This window comes from Natrix helvetica (assembly GCF_964273705.1).
Source record: "Natrix helvetica genome assembly, chromosome: 1".
In the NCBI taxonomy this organism is placed as follows: Eukaryota; Metazoa; Chordata; class Lepidosauria; order Squamata; family Natricidae; genus Natrix; species Natrix helvetica.
In genome coordinates, this window is record NC_138548.1 from 109,540,278 (window position 1) to 109,563,487 (window position 23,210).

The following is a 23,210-nucleotide window of genomic DNA, read 5'->3' on the forward strand; positions in this document are numbered from 1 at the left end:
TTTTTCTATCCTATTTGTATATTGTTGGTGATGTTTTTGTTGCAAGCCACAGACCAAATGGCAGTTATGGCACCAGGACAGAAAGCAGGAGACCATGAGATCAAGTCCCACTGTAGTCATGAAAGCCAGCTGTGTGATTTTGGGCCAGTCATTCTCTCTCAGCCCAACCCAATTCACATGGATGTTATTGTGGGAAAAACAGTAGGAAGTTGATTAGTTTGCCATATTGACAATAATAATAATAATAATAATAATAATAATAATAATAATAATAATAATAATAATAATAATAATAATAATAATAATAATATAAAATAACTTAATAATAAAATCAATTAATTAATTAAAAAATTAAAGAATAAAGAATAAAAATAATAAAGGTAGGATACAAATAATTTTAAAAAATTGAAATCAATAAAACAAATGAATAAATGATGGAATGGCCCTATTTAGACTAAGGAAAGACACAAAATCCTCCTCCTCCTCCTCCCCCCTTCCTCTCTCTCTCTGTCTCTCTGTCAGACACACACACACAATTCTTGAGATATTGTCTTCTCTCAAGGGCCATAGTGTAGCAACCTGGTTAGTTAACTAACTAGATTAAAAAATTCACTTCTTTGTAAAAATAACCTGAGAATGCCTCTTGGTGATTTCACAGCCAAGCAGGAAATCTTGTGGTATTTCTGTTTCTCCACAGTTAAGGGTAAAGGTTTAAACACATTGTTTCCTTTAGTAAAAAACAAAACAAAAAAGCATACACAAAACCAAAAACAGAATCCCTATCCTGCCAGTATTTTTCAGACTTGTTTTTTTTTCTTTTTCTGCAAAGCTTGGGGGCTTCTGTCATGTCTCAGCAACAGCTAACAAGAGTTTAGATTTACAGTTTACAGCAGAAGCAGAAAGACTCTGAGAGAGTCTTTGAAAAGGAACAAAAAGTTGAATGTTCTTGTAACTTCGTCTTTGAAATTGTGGTTGAAAAGAATTAAACAAAATGCCCTTCTAAATAGCACTTTTGAATCATAATGGGACAGTGCAGTAAAAAGAATCCACTAAGAACAATTTGAGAATAGTTCTTTCTGGTGGCGATTGGTTTTAAAAAACCCATGCCAGCAAAACTATATCTGAAGCATCCTAAACACCGAGCAATGTTCTACATAGTGCTAAACGAGAGAGAAGATGTGCTCTGACTATCAGGATTTATTTCATATAGCAAAGCCTTTAAAAGCTACAAACACTAGTAGATGATTTTAGGGCCTCTTTCTTTCTGCCTCAATATTTTAGGAGGATGTGCATGAGGCTTAAGTCACTTATAGCAGTTTAAATAACATTTAACCTGATTAATTGTCCAGAAAAATCCCAATAGTGTTTAACTGGCCATGATGAGAAGCAAAATCAAAGTAGAATAGTATATCTTGGCCTGATATAGCAGAGCTTATGTTTTTCTCATTGTTCTTTATTTGGCTGATTTAACCACTGCCTCCTGTGAACTTTTCTCCTTGGCGTGAGTCTTGTATAGCATGAGGGTTTAATATGGCAAGGCTGACTGGGCCAAAATCCTTATGCTTTTTTACTCTACTTCTTCTCATACAAGGAAAATGTGCTTTGGATGTAGCCTTTGAAAAATGCGAAATTCAACTTTGCCAAATTGAAGTGTCTTTGGTTATGATCATTTCAAGCTGAAAGCATTTATGAAATTTTCATTATGGGGCCCACCTTCCCTTTCCAACTCTTGACCAAGTTCACTCTGCTGAATGTAAGCATATGCTATATAGGAGTCTTTAAAAGTGGTTAAAGGATCAGGCTACAAATTGGGAGGCAGTAAATTCTAGCCCTGCCTTAGGCACAAAATCACCTTGGTGGCCTTGGGCCAGACAATGTATATGTTTGACTGAATTTGGGAAATACAGCATTTGAGTAGTTCTATATGTTTTCTTCTTCAGGGTCCAGAAGGAGTTGCTGCGGCTCTAGCTGCTTGTCAAATAGTACGAGAGATGTCCCACCTGGAAACCGAGGCAGAGGTAGTGCGCAGAATGAAAGAAGCAAAATATGAGCAGCTTGCAGTGGGTAGGTAGATGTAGCCTGCCCAGAGATTCATGCCTGTAGAGGTCACAGTCTGGCAAATTTCCCTTCTCACAATCAGGATTGGTATATCAGTGCTCCAAATGGTAAAATTCTTTAGACGGATGCTAAGGATTACAACACGAGAAGGTCAATGAATACCTTATGGTCAAACAAGAAACATATCTGATCCGTCATGCTTCTTCAAAGCTGCCAAGTGGTGCTTCTCTGTTCAATAAATGACTTTAAGATGGCGGAGACGACAAGTCCAAAAACAATTTCCAGAAGACAATCTGGGGAGATTGTTCCCTGTCTTCCACTCTATCCTGCCATGATTATATTGCGTGGACGACTGCGACCTACCACATGTTTGCTGGACCCGTGTCCCTCCTGGCTTGTACTGGCTTCCTGGGAGGTTACACGCGACTGGCTCCTGGGCCTAGTGAACGCTTCGTTGGGTGAGGGGTCTCTCCCGGCCGCCTTGAAAGAGGCGGTGGTGAGACCCTTGCTCAAGAAGCCTTCCCTGGACCCTACGGAGCTGGCCAATTATCGTCTGTCTCCAACCTTCCCTTTTTGGCGAAGGTTGTAGAGAGTGTGGTGGCTTCTCAGTTCCCACGACATCTGGAGGAGAATGATTATCTAGACCCGCGCCAGTCCGGCTTTCGCCCTGGGCACAGCACAGAGACGGCCTTGGTCGCGTTGGTAGATGATCTCTGGAGGGCCAGAGATAGGGGTTGTTCCTCTATCCTGGTCCTATTAGACCTCTCGGCGGCTTTTGATACCATCGACCATGGTATCCTGTTGCACTGACTGGAAGGGTTGGGGGTCCGGGGCACCGTTTTGCGGTGGTCGGCTCCTACCTCTCCGGCCGGATGCAACGTGTGTTGGCAGGGGAGCAGAGGTCGACCCTAAGCCCCCTTACTTGTGGGGTGCCACAGGGGTCGGTCCTCTCGCCGCTCCTGTTCAACACATACATGAAGCCGCTGGGTGAGATCATCCGTGGTTTCGGGGTGGGATATCATCTGTACGCTGATGATACTTAGCTGTACATTTCCACCCCGAACCACCCCAACGAGGCCGTCGAAGTGATGTCCCGGTGTGTGGAAGCCGTACGGGTCTGGATGGATGACAACCGACTCAGGCTCAACCCTTCCAAGACGAAGTGGCTGTGGGTTCCGGCCCCCCGGTTCAACCAGATAATTCCATCTCTGGCCATTGGGGGCATTCAACTCGCCCCCGTGGAGCGGGCGCGCAATTTGGGCATCCTCCTGGATGCCAGGCTGTCCATGGATGAACATGTGACAGCCGTGGCCAGGGGGGCGTTCCACCAGGTTCGCCTGGTGCGCCAATTGCGCCCCCTATTGGACCGGGACGCCTTACGCACAGTCACCCATGCGCTGGTGACGTCTCGCCTGGACTACTGTAATGCTCTCTACATGGGGCTTCCCTTGAAATGCACTCGGAGACTGCAGTTGGTCCAGAATGCGGCCGCGCGGGTGATTATGGGGAGTACCAAGTACTCCCATGTGACACCTCTCCTGCGCGAGCTGCACTGGCTTCCTGTGGTCTATCGAGTGCATTTCAAGGTTTTGATTACGATCTTTAAAGCGCTCCATGGCTCAGGACCTAGTTACCTGCGGGATCGTATTCTGCCCCATACATCCCTACGACCCATCCGCTCGCACAGAGAGGGACTTCTCCAGGTGCCGTCTACCAGACAGTGCCATGGGGCGGCGCCTAGGAGCAGAGCCTTCTCTGTGGCGGGCCCAGCCCTGTGGAATGACCTCCCCCCGGATATTAGGACCACTACTGACCTCCGCTCCTTCCGTGTCAAGCTCAAGACCCACCTTTTCCAAATAGCTGGCCTGGCTCGACCATAACTTCGTAACGCTCCTGATGGGTTTTTTAATTTAGTAATTTTATCTAAGGGGATTTTAAATTGTATTTTTAACTGTCTTGCACTTATAAGTCAATCCTCCTCTATGCACGTATGTATATGTCTTTGTTCTTTTGTATATATGTTTGTCTCATGTGTATTTTTATCCGTTTGATTGTACGCCGCCCCGAGTCCTTCGGGAGAGGGTTGCGGCTAATCAAATAAAATTATTATTATTATTATTATTATTATTATTATTATTATTATTATTATTATTATTATTATTATATATCTTCATAACCTTTATTGGTTAGTAAGAGTGTTGCTAAATAAAATAGCATGTTATAGTCCCCAATCAGCTTTTTTTTTAAAAAAGGACACAGGTAGTCCTCAACTTATGACTGCAACTAAGCCCAGAATTTCTGTTGTTAAGCGAGACATTTGTTAAGTGAATTTTAACCTTTCTTGCCATAGTTGTTAAGTGGATCACTGGAGTTGTTTACGTTAACAACATGGTTGTTAAGTAAATCTGAGTTCCCCGGTTGACTTTGCTTATCAGAAAGTCACAAAAGGTAATCACATGACCCTGGGATACTACAACCATAGTAAATATGAGTCAGTTACCAAGCGGCTGAATTTTCATCACAGGACCATGGGGATACTGCAACAATTGTGTGCAAAAAATGGTCTTTTTTTCCAGTGCCATTATAACTTTTTTTGTAAACATTTTTGTTATTTTTAAACAAACGAATACAGACACACGTAAAGCATAAAAACATCTTTCAGTTCCGTACAGTGTGTTGATTGGTTACAAAACTTTTTGTACATCCTCACCATAGTCATCACTTACATTTTATATAAAATCTCATATTATCAAACTGATATATATATATGTAAACAATTATTATCATTATTATACATTTATTTGACTATAATTATCATTATTCCATTTTATGTGAGATATTCTACATTAGAAGTAAATTTATATTATGACATTTCATTACATCATCCAAAATCCATCCAATAACAGTACATCCTTATAAAATTCTTTATCTAACCATTGTTAAGATAAATTCCATATTTTATTTTAAAAAGTTATCTTTGGTTACCAAACTTTTGTGCATCCTCTCCATAGTCCTCACTTCCAGTTTATATAAAATCTCATATTATCAATATACAGTATTATCATTACTAATAATTTATTTGACTATAACTATTATTACTTTATTTTATACAAAGTATTCTAACTTTAAATAAATTCAACTTAATTTTTATTATAAATTTCATTACATCATCCTGTTTCCATCCAATAGTGGTACATTTTTTTATTTCTTACCATTTGTGGTATTTGTATTCTAATTGCTTTTTTAATAAATCTTGTATGGACATCTCTTGACAACTTGTATTTCACTGCGTATCTTGTGAAGGCTCGAAGCCCCTCATCCATTCCTTCCATCCTCTTCTCTTTAGTTATCACCAATGCTTCTGCCAGAATTTCTATCATTACTTCTGCCAGGTTTTCTCCCTTTTCTTCTTCTATCTTCTGGAATCTGAGGTAAAGTTCAAGTCTATCGATTTCCCAATCCAATATTCCACTCTTTCCAACAGCACTCATTCTGCTATCAATATCTCCAATTTTCTTATCTCTTTGTTCATCTTCTTCTTCAATTTTTTGAGATCTATCCTCATATTTCATCTATTTTATCTGTTCTTTATTCAATAATCTCCCATCTCTTTTCAATGCTCTCTGTTCTTGCTTGTATTTTTTGAATTTTTTGCAAAAACATCTGCAATGTCACTTCTTTCCTCTTCTTTTTCCTGTTGCAACATCGTCTATATTAATCTCTTCCTTCCAATAGTACACACTGCCACTTTAAAATCCAAGACTCTTTTCCAAACCAATTCGTGCATTTTTTTTTACACTCCAAGCTTTTCACTCTGATAGTACCCAGAGAAGCACCTGTATAAACATACATGCTCTTCCCACTATCATTTTCAGTAAACAAACTCAAAGAGATGTTGTAACAACATCTCTTACTTTGCACAAAATTACCAAGTGCTCAAACATAGAGAAGAAAAACAATATTTCCAAGCCTCCAAGCCTCTAAGGAGCAGTGTTATTTCCCTCTATTTTCACTTCTCTCTTTATATTCTTTGTTTTCCAATAAAAAAATTTAACAAGAAAATATTATGGGGCATTGAAAAGAGAAAAAGAATGAAAATCTTAAAAAGAAAAAGATAAAATCAGTCCAATTTAAAAAATATGCATTTGTAGAAATTCCAGCAGTAAAAGGATTGAAGAAAAATAACACACAAAATTTGACTCTGGCTTAATCTTGCTGCTTGACCTCTTCTGTCTTCAATTTTAACTTTACTTTTAATTTTGGGGTGTTATCTCATCTAATAGTAACAAATTGTCTCACCAATTCAGCACACTTTCTCTCCTGCTTATCTTCCATTTCTGGAGTTGTCCCAACTTTCAGCAGCTTCAATGGATGCTTCTTTGTCACTGGAAAAAAGGGCTTCTCCTGGATCTACCAGGGACTTTGTGATGTCCCCGGGATTGGCAGGATGTGCCCTTCTCTATCACCATCTCTGCGGGACGGTTTAGGTCCAAAAGGATCATCCAGTGACAGAGATATCGATGGCGATCCTGGAGCTCCAAGATCACATGTCGTATCATCGCAACGTCATCCCCGCCTCCTCAGTGCTGTTGTAATTTTGAATAGTCACTAAATGAACTGTTGTAAGTTGATGACTACCTCTATTTATTGAAGCCATATTTATTTAACTAGAAAATAACTTTCTAAAAATAAACTGCTGAGACATAGAATTTGGAAGAGAGTATATTAGGGACGCGATGGCTCAGTGCCTAAGACACTGAGCTTGTTGATCAGAAAGGTAAGCAGTTCGGCGATTCGAATGCCTAGTGCCACGTAATGGAATGAGCTCCCATTACTTGTCCCAGTTTCTGCCAACTTAGCAGTTTGAAAGCATGTAAAAATGCAAGTAGAAAAATAGGGACCACCTTTGGTGGGACGGTAACAGCATTATGTGTGCCTTTGGTGTTTAGTTATGCTGGCCACATGACCACTGAGATGTCTTCAGACAGCGCTGGCTCTTCAGCTTTGAAACAGAGATGAGCACCACCCCCTAGAGTTGGGAACAACTAGCACATATGTGTGGGGGGAACCTTTACCTTTTACCTATATTATATACCTCTAGTTGAAGCTCCTCTGAGTTTCTATCTGTGGTTAGAGATTCAGAAAATGAGAACAGAATAATAAGTATTATATTGCAAAGCCAAAATAGTTCCAACCATAAACATCCTTTCCTAAGCAACGAAGACATCAAAATGATGATATTCCACCCTGCCACACACTTCATTTAAAGTTGTGTGGAATTAGAGAGTTTACGTCATCACATCACAACACTCATTTATTTCATTACTTGTCTTTTTTTGTGAAACCCTCCAATGTGTTCATTTGTATTTTATGGATCCTGGCTTGAATGAGATCTTCCCACTTTCCTAAATAAGAGACAAAAGCGCCTCTTTCTCTTTCCTCTGGACTAGCTGCTGTCCTTTCCTCTGCAATCTTTCTGCCCCTCAATGAAAATAAAGAAACCACCTTCTTTAAGATAAGCACCGTTTCCTCCTATTGTTCATTCTAGGTTTGGAATGCAAATATTTTGAGAACTTCCTTCTTTATAAGTAAGAAGAATTATGTGAAAGTAATATTTAAAAACAGACAATTCTTGCAATGACCAGGGAGGATGCAGCTGAAGTTTGGATTTTAAAAATGATTGACTCCCCCCCCCTTTTTTTTTTTTTTTTTACAAGTAGCTTCTATGTTTACAAGCATGTCAGATCCAGTATGAAATGGAAAAAATTCCAATACCTTTATTTTATTTCTTTTTATGAGCAGAGGGACTTTTCCGTAGAGGAATATTCATATGAGACCTTCCAGATAGTGAATGAATTCTAGACAGAGAATTGTGGGGTTTCAGCCGGTTTCCAACAGCCACCAGCATTGACTAAAATTGGTTCCATTTCAATCTAGATGTTGCAATGAAACTGAGCTGGGCCATCGGTGTTTTCAAAAGGATAGAGAAAATGGGCCAAAATAATTCTATGAATGGTTTTCTCCATTTTTAACTACAGCATCTCTTTCTGCATAGTCTGTATCAGGGGTCTCCAATCTCTGGGCCTTGGACGGCTATCTGTCTGCAGCCTGTTGGGAACCCAACAGCGGTCAAGTGAGCAAAGCTTTATCTGGCATGTGTGGGATCTAGGTTGCATGTGAAACCATCCCCCCAGTGGAAAAATTGTCTTCCACAAAACTGGTGCCAGAAAGGTTGGGGACCACTGGTCTAAATGAAGTAGAAATAGAGGTTGGATTAGATGACTATTAAGATCTCCTTTAATCATATGCAGTATTTACAACAGTATTTCAGTTTTGCAGTTTTATTCCAAAGGAAAACACAATTATTTATTCTGCCCAGCCCTATTATCCCAATAAATGTAAAGCAAAAAAAAGGGAAACTTATACAATAATACAGTAAAACACACACACAAACATGATATTTATGAACATATTCATATATGTACTGTGTGTTTATGTTTTACTTTTCTTGCTTTACATTAATTGGGATAATAGGAGGAAATAAAACTAATGTGCTTTGATTATTCTGATTGACTTTTCATGGGCTTCATTTTTACCTATAATTTTGTAATCTGAGCACGGGTGTTCTTGGGAGAAAGCCTTAAAATAATTAGGAACAGGAGGTTTACAATGTATCTTGGTATTTTAGAACCACTTATAGTAGAAATTAAAGATTTCTGTGCCAGGAGAGTATATGAAAGGGCATAAATGGACTGTAATTTTGTCTAGATCAACATCTCTACTTAAAACATGTGTAGCTGGATTCAAAATCACAGTCCTCAGACCTCATTCTGTTTACTTGAACTTCATCTTTACTTTTGGTTTGGCAGAATTGTTCAGCGAATGCTACCATGACAGTGAAGAGCGAGCTTTTGCTTTGCTGGTGAGGAAGAATCGATATTGGAGCAAAACGACTTGTCTCCACTTGGCCACAGAAGCAGATGCCAAGTCCTTTTTTGCACATGATGGGGTCCAAGTGAGTACCTTTCAAGGTGTCCCTTTCTTGAAGGTGTTGGATAATCCACAATTAAGAAGAAAGTGGAGAGAACATTGTTACGTTTGTACCCAGATTGCACTTACTTGTGCATATGGATCCTATAGAGGCCCAGGAACCTTACAACCCCCCTTGCCTCTACCTGGGTTTTTCAAATAAATGCAGTTAGAGGGTGAAATATAAAATCTGGTCAATAGCCAGGAAACTGATTAGAAATGCATGCAAATCACTTTCAATTGAGCATTGAGGCATGTAAAATCTGCTGGAATATATAGAGACTTGATGAACTCAAATGTTTACTAGTTACAAAGTACATTTTTTCTTTCACTGCTCATCTCCACTAATCTACCTCCTTTTGAATTAGGCTACCCAAGGTTAGGGATAGAAGCCACCAAGGCCAGACCTAGAACAACTCAAAGAGTGGATGGGCTTCAGGATCCCTTTTATCTCCCCAAGCCCTTGCTTTGATGATGCACGAATCTGGTAGCTATTAATGGGAGTCAGGGTGAAGAAGGCTCAGCACCCAACTTCTTTTGTCCATCTTCTGATGACATTTTTCCTTTGATCCTTAACAACTTGATTTTTTTTTCATATCTACCACCTGAAAGGACCTTTTCCTTTCATCCTCTATCTACACATGCCTCCTCTATTTTTAGGTTATGGCCATTTCAACCTACTCTCATGTTTTCACATATCTTCCTCTGAACAGTGAAATCAGATATTAGATGGGCCTGCAGATCATTTTTTACGAACTTTGGAATTAAATCATATATTATGATCAGCGGGAAGCGAGCCCATATATGACAGCAATACCATTGTGACACCCTGTTTTCTTAAAGCAAGAACAAAATCTTTCCACCCTATAATACCTAAGAATAAAAACAATAATTGATAATCTCACCAGGAGAAAATATTCACATTGGAATGTAAGAGATAATGTAATTCAACATTGTGGAAAAACTGTAGCTACTGTACCTGAGCTAATTTTATATCTAGAACACATGTGTCAAACTCATGGCATCACGTTGTCATCATATGACGTTTTGTGATCATTTTTCCCTTTGCGGAGCTGGGGTGGCTGTGGCCTTCATATGATACATCCGACCCGCTGGATGACCCCCCTGATCTAGAACTTCATTCAATGACTGACTGCTTCCTCGGTTATATTAACAATGAAGTTACATTAACAATGAAGATTGTCCTTTGTTAATAAGGTCCATAAATAAACAAAAGAGCATTATTCTGAGTTGTCAGCTCATCAAGAATCCTAAGGTAGCCCGCAAGAAATTAAAACACCATAAACACTAAGGGAGATGTTCTTGAGGACATGTGTAAGAGCCATTCCTTGGATAAGGAAGGCTGAAACATCCTAATAATAATAATAATAATAATAATAATAATAATAATAATAATAATAATAATAATAATAATAATAATAATAATCTTTAATTTATAGACCGCACCCTTTCCTAAACAGGACTCGGGGCGGTGTACAGACATATTAAAACAATGTAAATACAAAAATATAGGTAGATATACATAAATAGACAGAGGAGGTAGGTTATACACTGTACAATAGATTAAAATTCAAATATAAATTAAAATTACCCTTAAAAATTACCCCAAAATAAGGTGTTTGCCAGGAGGTTGAAAGTGGGACTATAAATGAGCCAGGCCAGCTAATTGGAACAGGTGGGTCTTAAGTTTCTGTCGGAAGGAGCGGAGGTCGGTAGTAATTCTAATATCGGGGGGAGGTCATTCCAGAGGGTTGGGCCCATCACAGAGAAGGCTCTACTCCTGGGCGCCGCCCGTTGACACTGCTTAGTGGACGGCACCTGGAGGAGTCCCTCCCTGTGAGAGCGGATTGGTCGCAGGGATGTATGAGGTGAGATGCGATCCCGCAGGTAACTAGGTCCCGTGCCATGAAGCGCTTTGAAGATGGTAACCAATACCTTGAAACGCACCTGAAAAACCACAGGCAGCCACCTTGAGGTTCTGGAAGCAAGATAATATTCAGAAGTAACTCAGCCAAATGCCCCCTCCTCCAATTTGCTGGGGTAAAAGAAGAGAAGGGAAGAAAGCACAATTGGAATTGCAAGATTCTATGGTGGCTTATCTCAATAGAGTTTTGATCTTTTTGGGAAGTTGATTTTCTAATTTGGTCTGGCGAGGCTGACAAACACATATAGTAAATGTTTAAATGTCACATATTGAATATTTTACAAATCACAAAGCTATAGATACAAAGCAACAGAGAAGCCATTTCAAGAATCTAACAACAGAAGGACTATTTTATTTTATTCTTTTATTTTAGATATTTCATTTTTAAAAGTAGTTTATATAGCCACCCATCTCACCACAATGACTTCTTTTAAAAAATCTACCTAAAGTGACTCAGCAAATCAGCCAGAGGTATAGTAAAAACGGGCAGCCTTTCGTCATGTCCGAAGCGATGTACTTTTTGCTCTCCACAATTGTGTCCTCCACGATTGTGTCATCCAAAATTAGCATTAAGTTGCAAGTTACAATAGCTCAATTTTTTCCCCTTTTTAAAAGGAGTAACTGATAAAATAGATACAAGAATATCTAAAAATAAGAAATATTTTTGTAAGCCACCCAGAGTCAATGAGAGTGAGTAGACAGCCATACATTTTTTTAAATAAAAGAAAAAAAATGAAAAAGACCCTCAGAAGCTGAAAAAAAAGAAAGTATAGTCCTCAACTATAAACAAAAGAAGTCTGATTCTTTTAAATAAAAAGCTTCACAGAGATAATGCAGGACTGACTAGATTCATGAGTTAGTTTTTAGGGGAAACAGCTGGCTATGAAATATATGCCTTGTTTTCATTCAAAACCATTTGCACTCATTCCAGAATTTCCAGAAGCTCTTGTGGTGAGGAACCTAAGAGACAGGTGAAAAGCTGAAAAACACATTTACATTGAATAACTTTAGCCTCTTGGGTTTAAGAAAAGAGCCAAGCATTATGATATACATTAAAGTTTTTTTTTATTATAATTGTTATTGAGCAAAGTAAAATGTATTTGTATGTCTTTGGTACTTTCTGAGATTGGTTGCTTGTTTGCAGACATTTCATTACCTAACTAAGTAGTATCATCCATGCAGGTGAGTGTGGTTTTTGTAAAAAAGAAAGAAAAGAAAAGAAAACAGTAGTATGCCCTGCCATTATTGATATGGTGTAGTTTCCTCCTTGGTAATTTCTCAATCAGGGTATTATTTTCTGCTTGATTGTTTATCTGATGTAATCCCTGCTAATTTTGGTATTGACTGCTATGATTGGCTATGTTCTGGTGTTTTTCTTTCCTTCTTAGCTTTTTAATTGTATTATTACATCATTGATTTTTCACATGTATCTTCTCTAAATTTCAGGCATTTCTGACAAAAATTTGGTGGGGAGACATGTCAACATCCACCCCAATTTTGAATCTGATCTGTGGATTTTGGTGCCCTTTCCTGATTTACACTAACTTGATTTCATTCAGGTATGAACCATAGATTCTTTTGCATCAAGAGGAAGAAAAAAGTGAATGCAAGGATAGTGATTGTAGTGGTGTGTTGTAATGGCCTTGGGAGACAGGAGGAAGTGTCAAAGCCTAGACAATGGTCTGATAAATGAAATTTGAGCCTGAAGAAGGAAGGGTGGTAAAAGGGTCTCAGAAGGGACTTCCTTAGTTTTCAGGAGAGTAAAAGTGTGAGACAAGAGAGGTACCTAGAGACTTGCAAGATTGTTAACATAACCATACAATAGAGATACAGCTGGTACTCCTGGTTGTGTTTCTTATCAGGGCTATTTCACTAATTTAACAGTGACCTGCAAATACTGAAATGGCAACAGAATAGGTTCCTTCTATATTCTGAAAATAAAATATTCTACTTTCTCCATTTAAAACATGTTTATAGAGACAACTTTGCTCTTTATATCTGTAATTAGAATATAGTTCAAAAAGTATACTCAACCCAGATTTTTTTAAAAAAACACCATGTTACCGGAGAAAGCAAACTCTCTTATCACTCACAATCTTTAGCCCTCTGTTCCTGACTTCTGCTTTCCCTTTAAAGATGATTTATTAAGGCCAAGACATCAGTGAAGAAAGTTAGAACTTTGAGGACAGTAATAGCTCCAAAAGATCATGAGAACATTTTGTCCAGGTGAATAACTAATGCAAGAATTCAGCCCTGTGGTATCTGATTGGAAGGCAAACAGCTTGGGGAATCAAGAGCTGGGTGGGAGAAACCCAGTGAGGGATACCAGATTCGGATTGCTTGGAAATAAACAACATTATTTTTTACCCATTTGGAAAACACAGTAACTCTTTTATCTCTGAGTCATGTCCTTACTGGCAAGAATCGGGGTTATTTGATCTTTATGAAAGATGGTAATGGGTAGTGAATTCCTTCCTAGCATTCCAGATGCAACCAGACAGAAAGCTCTTGTTTTAATTTCTGCGTGTTATGCTGTGTATTATACTTTTTGCTAGGGAGGAAACAAATGGTCAAAGATAAGTGGTTATAGTTCAAATGACAAGTTTCTTATTTCTCAGGGACTGGAGCATGCAATTATGTTCCTGGCGCAAGGGGAATCAAAGTGATGTTCCTCTTCAGATTCCCTTCTCACGATTTTTATCAGGGAAAAAATATCATGTACTTTTATTAAATCATTTGAGATTCTTCATATTGCTACCTATTATAATGCTATGAACAAGTGTTCATATTTCCAGAATTGTAGTCAGTTATGTCCTTTCAAGGTTTACATTGAACAATATTATTCCCAGGACATTGCACCTTAGCCCTATTATAAAAGCCATATTCAGAGGTGGTTGCATTTTACAAGGTATGTCATTATGCCAGTATTGTATTCTCCTTTGAAACTAAGCATTCCAACTGTCATACTTGGCTTTTTATGGTACTAATTAATCTATAAACCAAACCTATAGGCTGCTCAACTCATTGTGATTTGGGGCAGCATATTAACTTTTATACATGACATTTCTTTGCAAATGTCTCTGGGTACACATGCTCCCTAATGACCTTTTAATATATTTAATTAGTGATTGTATTTTAAGCTGCCTTTTCAGCCAATTTCCCCTCTTCTGCATTTGGATGATGCATAAATATAGACATAGAAGTACACTTTCTTTCAGTTCCAAGTGATTCTAAGTTGGATTCTGTCTGAATTCTGCTTTTTCCATGTGTCAATTTTAAAATAATTATGCTACAGAAGTGATAAAATCAAGGGATCAAGTTTGCATGAATCACTTTTCTGAGTATGTAAGCCTAAAGGCCACTAGGAGCAATACATGTCAAGATAATTAGTAGAGTCACTTCATCCTTTTATCTGCTTCTCTTTTCCAGAAAACTTACAGTTTTGCATTTATCTATGTAACAAGCTTTAAATTTTCATCACTTCCATCCTCTCTCAGATTAGTTGTCTCTTTTTCTTCTGAGGCATGCAGTTTAGGCTCTCACTTGATTTACTTTATCTCCATCATGGAGAAGATGCTACCGGTTCTGTTTAACTTAGACTTTCCTATCATAATGTTTTTTCTTAAATCAAACCCAGTTTGCTTTCATGAAAGAACCAGCCTTAAGAATGCTCTCTAATAATGACTGTATTCGTAACTTCTCTCACTGAACAATCCTTTTTGCTGTATAAAACTTTTGGCTATTGAGCAAAAGTTATTTGACCCAGTGCAGAAAGAGATTTAAAGATTAGATAGAGAATTAAAATTTAAAAAATCTAAAAGAAGGCTTACTGTTGTAGAGAGCTTATTGGTAGGAAAGCAGTCAGAAGTGCTACCTATCATCCAGCAAGTAGAGCTGACTATTAAGTTGATATAGAAGGTGGTTCCTAGAACGAAAAAGGATAGCAAATGTACTGGAAGAGCGAAGTTAAATAAAAGTAGGAAATAGTAAGAAGAATGAAAATTTGCAAATGGAAAAAAAAACTTGTGACATCTAGTCCTGAATATGATTCCCTATTTACTAACATTATGGCTATAATACTGAAAAAGATGTTAAGAGTGCATTGCGGGGACTATTTATGCTCAGGAGAGCAGCATAAAATCTAAAATATTTTTAATGTTTGATTCTGCAACAATTTGCAACAAATGAAGAGTTGCAAGTGAATTATTAGAATCCATGGGTTTCTTTCTGGAAATTTTAAAGCAATTAGAAAGACTAAATGTAGCATGGACACAAGTAGTTGAAGTAGACTTACTTCTTAAAGAGTTTGCATCAAGAATATGAGAATATTAATCTTGTTCAAATTAAATAAAACTTACACCAAGTTTTGTTTGAGAACATTTGCTAGAATATAATCAGAGCAATCAAAGGAGGCAGTAGAATTGAAGAGAGGAGCATTGAAACTATCAGGCAGCAGAAAATGCTGCTTGTCTATTTCTAATTGATAATATGGTACTAGTTGCTTTTGGCATTATCATTTGCAAAGATAAGTAGGGATAGACTTGGTAAGTTACTCTGATCTGTGCTTCTAGCACCCAGAATAGTATTTCATGCACTGACAGATCTGGCTAATGATTTCTGCTCTTCGTAGTATAAAGGTCAACTACCGTGGTTGTTCTCTTCTCTTCCTTCAGGGTGCAGCTGCGATGTATTTATGCAATTGTTGAATGTATGCCCTGTCTTCCTGATTTGTAGGAGCAATCAAAGCAGTTTACCATTCATAAAATCAATGCAATGAAAAATTGAAATCAATTTGAATAAAATACCATTCAAACAATAGCGAAAACCTTGATGATAGAGATGCATTTTTGCCATTTTGCTACAGTCTAGGACAGAGGAAAAACAAACACATTTTGTTGTGTATGTGTATATGGATGTGTGTGTGTGTGTCTATATTCCACAATTGCATCCCCTCTACCTTTCAAGATTTTACCTTTGGTTTTCTCGCCCAATTGTGTTGTTTCTTCTTCTTTCCCTAAATAACTAGAGCTTTCACCTCTGTTAGGACCTCAAAGCTATTTGTCATCCTTTGTTTCTTTTTCTTTAAATGGAGAGCTGCTTCGGGTGTTGCTCTTGCTGTAATGCCTCCTTTCTTTAGTTTTGAGCTCCAGGGTGGCCACTTACTATTTCATTTTTTTTACTTCAAACATTATTACAAATCTGTACTGACAAATTTGTAGCTGGACTTCAGAGTTCAGAGATGCCACAGGCACCAGAGGACAGGTCTGTTCATTTCCCTTTTGTTTCTAAAGGCACCACCGATAGAAAGCTTTTTATATATTCTATTTGAAGCGATGTATCAGCAGCCTGATTTGAACTTGTCTCAGAAAGAATGTGTGTCCCTTGTATAGAAACCCGTGTGTCCCAAAAAATCTCCCTGCATCTTGTGAAGCTCAGGTTCATTTTCTCAGGGTATCATTTTGTTCCCATCTTGAGAACTTTTAGCTTCTCTTGGGCTAACTAACCCTGTGCATAGAAAAGGTATACTTCAAGAGGGGAGCATCCATAGGGGTGCTGATAGTGGCATCCAAATAGGCAAGATGGCAGAAGTGGTGTTACTATCTCAGCCTTGTTTTTTTGTCCTGCTGTCTGGCATTTTGCCCATTTTTGTTAATGCCATTGCTTTATGGAAAAAAAAAACCTGTCTTAAGATACTTTCTTTGTGCTTCCATACCTAACAACCTAAATTGTAGTTCCAGAGCCTCACAACTGTTCTCCCCCCACTCCTTAAATTCCTTGGGCAAAAGTGTACCATAACTGCCAGCTCCACATGTATATTCTCCACCAGGTTATTCAGATGCAATATGATCTATGATTTATTTAAATTGCATATTAAAAAAATCTCAGAAGGATGATTCTGCTAATTTTAATTTGGATTTGTCATTTATGCTGAGGTGAATTTAGTTTTAATTTTATGCTGAGGTAAATTTGGTTTTAATTTTATGCTGAGGTAAAATTTAATAAGATAAAATTCATACATTTTTGTAATGTTTTCTAATATAATTACTCTTGTGTGCATTTTTTAAAAAGCATGGCTCAAATATGTGCAAAGAGCATCTGTTACTGTAGCAATCTCAAAAATGAAAATTGCATTGTCACTTGAACTGTGAAAAAACAAATTTGTTTTCAATAGCATTAAACATTAAATCTATTTCTTTGCAGTGAGGAGTCACAGTCAGTGGAGGACTCAGAATCATTCAAATATCTTGACAGCCCTGGTACAGAAAGGACTTTGCTGTCCTACACAAAAACGGAGTAAGGTTACATACATGGCTCTATAAATATTTTTTTTAAAGATGCATTTATTAACTGTAATTGCTATGACCATCCAACCATGTTAATATAGAATGTGATTTAAAATTGATGAAGGATGCACTTTTCTTTACAACGTCGAAACTGTACTTTACTAAACATTTGAATCCCTCAATTTGTTATTTTTAACGGCTATGTTTAACAGTTTTTTTATGAGTATGAAAATCCACCTGCACAAATGCTGCAGAATGCGGAGAAAAATACAGCATGTTGGTACCCTTCCACGAGTCACAACTGTGTGGCTTCTCCTTTTGCATATATTGAAATGTTTCATGGGGCAGTAGGACTTTCTATCATTATGTCTTTAGAAGTTAGAACTGTATGCCTTTTTGGCTATGGAGATTCTCAGTCATCCTGGTCATAGCTGTCCCAAAACTATGCTTTTTCAAAAGGAAATAGGAGTTTCTTTGTTTTGCTTGAAGACGTTTCACTTCTCATCCAAGAATCTTCTTCAGTTCTGACTGAATGCCATTTTGCAGATATCTATTTGTGGAGATCTAGATTTTTTTTTTTAAATGAAGAAGTCCTATTAATGCTTTCCTCCAAAAAGAACAATAGCAAAATTATGGCTATAGATACTTGATCATTGGGAATAATTATCTTTATACCTCCAATTCGCAGTGAACATGCAAACCCAAGAAACTCTTTCATTGCTTTATTAAATATATTTGTTGCCCCAAAGCTCTAATGAAATGAATGGAATATGTAGAGACAAAAAAATATGTAATGTAGGAGATGGTTTGAGTTCAGCCCCTAGTTAGGATGCCAAATAATTGTCACTTAGGCTAAAATATATAAATTCTTGCTGTTTTACTTAAATATTAAATATAAATAGCAAGATCTAAATCCACTATGTTGAGAAGCTTGGTTCCATTACGTACAAAAAGATGGTTTGTGATTCTTTTAAAAATATGCTGAACCCCCCCCCCCCTCAAGCGTTATTAGTCACTAGGCAGCTTGAATTCTGCTTCCTCCACTGTTTCTTTAATGATGAATTTTAATACAATATCCACCCTGACCACCTTTGCTTTTGATCTTCCTGCAGTGAAATTATTACTGCGGTTTTTTAATATTAGTTTGTTGCTATGGGAATGGTTGGGATGAGCATATCAAATGTATACATAACCTCACTGCAGACTTGCTCACCCAAAGCTCAAAGGAATTGCTCTTTTTATAATGGCTACATTTAATGTTTAATAAAAGTGCCAGGGGAAATTTAAAAACTGTAGTAGGAGTCAGTTCCATTGAGCTTCATTCGAAAGTTTTCTTTCTGTTCATGTCCTACTCCTTAGAATCAGCTCCTAGTGTTCATTACCATCCATTACCAGTGCTGTTACAAAACAGCAATATAAATATATTAATGAAAAGAGATGATATATCAGATGAAATTCACCAGAAACCTCATAACAAGGTGTCTTAATCAAAATATGCTATCATTAAAGTTAGTTGTCCATTGGAGAGCATTCCATGAATCAGAGTATAATTTTAATCTCTTTTTAAAAAAATCAATTTAAAAAACAAAATTAAAATTTAGACTAACATAAAAGGGAAAGCCAGAGGGAAATAAGAGGACAAGTTAAAAGTGATAGAAAAATAATACATCAAACAAATATGTTAAAAAAATGACTTTCAACTTTTTCTAGTACAGCGATAATAAAACAATACTACAACCTCTTTCTAAGTTGTTCCTTTCTAAGTAATAACAACATTTAAAATACCATAAAACACTAATTAACATTCTTAAAAACCAATATTCATACTCTCTTAATTTTAGTCTAACACACAATAAATTGTCAAATATGAATAACAGTATGTTTGAAAAACTACACTATTTCGCTAGTCTTCAAATTCCAAAGTCAAAAGTTATTTCCTTATCTTGTAAGATAAGGAGAAAACAGTGGTCTCCAAGTCACAAGAAATTTAGTCAAAATATTGTCTCTAAGCAAGGCAGTCAATTCTGCTATGTCAGCTAGCTCTATTCATTTCAAAGTCCATTGACTTTCCATTGTTGGTATTATTTGGAACTTCATTCAACCTATAGAGGCTTCTATAACTCCCTTCTACAACCCTGGATGCTCTGGCATCAGAGTACCAATGTCAATAAAGACGAAGAGATGAGACTCTCTTTCACAATATCTGCACTGTGCCTATCAACTCAGAAGTAAGCTATGTTGCATTCAGGGAGCATTATTCTGGAGTATTTTAACTTGATTTCCAGAGTTAAAATGCTATTGTGCCCCCACTCCCTGTTTTCATTAAATGAGCTATTGTTAGCCTTCCTGCAGTAGGTAGATGGACAGAAAATGCAACCAGTTGAGCTAATTCTAATTCATTGTAAGTCTACATTAAAAAAATGTTGCAAGTCTGAAAGTACAAATCTCCTCTGGTCTCTTTTTGTAGTCTGATAGCTTAGGAAGGTCCATTCTGAGCTTCTTTCTCTACCCATTATGCAGCTCTTCTCCTTCTTATCTGATCTATGGAGCATCTTCACCTTTCTCCACCTCCCAAGGTTGTTTCAAATATTTCAAATATCATTACATCTATTCACATATTCAGATGTTTGTTATCATAAACTAGCTATGCTTGCTCATAAATGATCATAAATTCAGATTAGAAATGCTGTTTAGATGTAAACCTCTTTTCAATTCATTAAGGGTCACTTTAGAGAGAATGTGATGCCACCACTATTCATAGGAATGTAAATTTGACTTGCATTGAGATTTGCACTCATCAGTTCTTTTGATGCTCTTTGGTATTAGATTAGTGGTTCTCAACCTTCCCAATGCAGTGACCCTTTAATACAGTTCCTCATGTTGTGGTGACCCCCAACCATAAAATTGATGTCTCAGTTCCTAAGACCATCAAAAATATGTGTTTTCCAATGGTCTTAGGTGACCCCTGTGAAAGGGTCGTTCGACCCTCAAAGGGGTCCCAACCCACAGGTTGAGAACCACTGTATTAGATGGACCCTGAAACATTATGAACTTGTATCAATATGATCTGAATCTCAGGGGGGGGGGAATGATTGGGTATCTATTGATCAACTTACCACTGGAATCAATAAGAGCAATCAGAGACATATCAATGAAGTGAAGATTTCATTGGATGTCATTATTAAAAAGATTCATTAAATATTCTTGTATTTTGATAAGATGGAGAATAAATCTATTTAAATATAGCAGTTACAATTGAATTGGGGAGGAAACTTAACTGGATGAAGGTGCTTAATTTTTATGGAAGAATTTGGGAAAAATGAGAATGATCAACATCTCTCTAAAGTCAGTCTGAGCCCTTGGCAGATTCATGGAAGAAACGGAAGCTGAGGGGATTTTTAGTCAAATGTTTTACATTGTTTTTAGGGGGTTCCAGGGAGGGGGGGTGGGTTAACCAGGCCGGGAGGGAAGCCAGCGCCAGTCGAACAGGTGAGTCCAGGAGGGAAGTGAGCGGGGTGGGGGGGGGGGGAGAGGGAACAAATTATTCCGGTAGAGGGTTGTTTTATTACATCGGTCGCGGGGAGGGGGGGATGCGAGGACAAGAGAAGATCACAAGGTCGGTTGGGAGACCGTGGCTGTTGGCTACGCCCGGTCGTTTGTACCAACCCCCGCAGCCTAGGTGGTCAGGAACTACAGAGCCAGGGCCTGCGGCTGATGCTTTGCAATGCAAGGTCCATAACCAACAAGGCCCCCCTCATTAGTGAGTTGATCTCGGAGGGGGAGCTGGACTTTGCAGGGATAACGGAGACCTGGTTGGGCCACGAGGGTGGTTTACCCCTCGTGGAAATGTGCCCACCGGGTTTCTGTGCATTCCATCAGCCTCGGGCCCTGGGTAAGGGTGGTGGGGTGGCGGTAGTTATACAGGATGGTCTGGAACCGAGAGAGTTCACTGTTCCTCAGATACCCGGTTGTGAATCCCTAGGTGTGAAATGGGGCCCAGGGAGGCAGTTGGGCCTGCTGATTGTATACTTGGCTCCTCGCTATACATCAGCGGCCCTGCCCGAGCTCCTCGAGCTGATCTCAGAGACGGCGGTTGAGATCCCCAGGCTTTTGGTCATGGGGGACTTCAACCTGCCGTCGACGGGAGCAGCATCTGAGGTGGCTCGGGAGTTCATGGCTTCCATGACAGCCATGGGCCTGACCCAATTAATTCAGGGCCCCACACACGAGGGCGGTCACACACTGGACCTTATTTTTGTATCTGAACAGTGGACGAGTGATCTGGGAATAGGGGACTTAGTCATTACTCCCCTGTCATGGTCAGATCACTCATGTCTCCGGCTCGACTTCCCTTCCGCTACCCCCCACCGCGAGGAGGCGGAGCCAGCCTCTCCAAGCTGGTACCGCCCCAAGCACCTGATGGAACCGGATAGGTTCCAGATGGAACTTGGGCCACTACCTGTAGCCCTGACCCGCGCTCGGTCGGAGGACCTAGTGGCCGCCTGGAATACGGCGGTGGCTGGGGCCTTGGACCGGGTTGTGCCTTTGCGACCTCTCCTGCGGCAGCGATCCACCCGAGCTCCTTGGTATACCGAGGAGCTAAGGGTGATGAAGCGCCATAGGAGACGTCTAGAGAGCAGGTGGAGATCCTCACGCTCCGAGTCTGATCGAACACAGGTAAGAGCCTATTTACGGACCTACCTTGTGGCATTGAGAGCGGCCAAACGTAGACATTGTGCCGCTCTTATTGCGTCCGCGGATAACCGCCCTGCTGCCCTGTTTAGGGTGACCCGCTCTCTCCTGTCACAGGGGACGCGGGGGGCACCCTTGCAGGGTAGAGCAGAGGAGTTTGGGGAATATCTGCAGGACAAAGTCGCTCAGATCCGGAGCGGATGGGCCCCCTCCAGTGGGCCGGACGAGCCGTCAACAGTGAGTCTTGTGAGACCATTCTGGGAGGAGTTTGACTCTGTTGCCCCCGAGGATTTGGACAGGTTGCATGGACGGCTGCGATCCACCACATGTTCAATGGACCCGTGTCCCTCCTGGCTGGTACTGGCATCCTGGGAGGTGACACGAGGCTGGCTTCTGGGCCTGGTGAACGCCTCATTGGGTGAGGGCTTCCTACCAACTGCCTTGAAAGAGGCGGTGGTGAGGCCCTTGCTCAAGAGGCCTTCACTGGACCCAATGGAGCTGGCTAATTATCGTCCAGTCTCCAACCTTCCCTTTTTAGCGAAGGTTGTTGAGAATGTGGTGGCACAGCAATTTCCACGACACCTTGACGAATCCGAATATCTAGACCCACGCCAGTCCGGCTTCCGACCCGGGCACAGCACAGAGACAGCCTTGGTCGCGCTGGTTGATGATCTCTGGAGGGCCAGAGATAGAGGTTGTTCCTCTATCCTGGTCCTATTAGACCTCTCAGCGGCTTTTGATACCATCGACCATGGTATCCTATTGCGCCGGCTGGAGGGGATGGGAGTCGGAGGCACCGTTTTACGGTGGTTCGGCTCCTACCTCTCCGACCGGTCGCAATGTGTGTTGACGGGGGGGCAGAGGTCGACCCTGAGGTCACTCACTTGTGGGGTGCCACAGGGGTCGGTCCTCTCGCCCCTCCTGTTCAACACATATGTGAAGCTGCTGGGAGAGATCATCCGTGGTTTTGGGGTTGAATACCATCTGTACGCTGATGATACTCAGCTGTACGTTTCAACCCCAAATCACCCCAGCGAGGCTGTCGAAGTGATGTCCCGGTGTTTGGAAGCCGTCGGGGTCTGGATGGGGGACAACAGACTCAAACTCAACCCCTCCAAGACTGAGTGGCTGTGGCTACCGGCACCTCGGTTCAGTCAGCTGACTCCAACGCTGGCCATAGGGGGCGAACAACTGTTCCCTGT

At 39.6% G+C, this 23,210-nt stretch overlaps 1 protein-coding gene across 2 annotated transcripts in view; it reads left to right on the plus strand.

Moving 5' to 3' along the window:
* TRPM5 (transient receptor potential cation channel subfamily M member 5) overlaps positions 1–23,210 on the plus strand; it is a 66,483-nt gene that overhangs the window by 28,974 nt on the left and 14,299 nt on the right. For both annotated transcript variants that reach the window (XM_081950266.1, XM_081950265.1), the window contains exons 13-16: positions 1,941–2,064; positions 8,928–9,073; positions 12,479–12,591; positions 17,234–17,326. In XM_081950266.1, the coding sequence (XP_081806392.1) occupies positions 1,941–2,064; positions 8,928–9,073; positions 12,479–12,591; positions 17,234–17,326 (476 nt within the window). The remainder of the gene's footprint in view (positions 1–1,940; positions 2,065–8,927; positions 9,074–12,478; positions 12,592–17,233; positions 17,327–23,210) is intronic.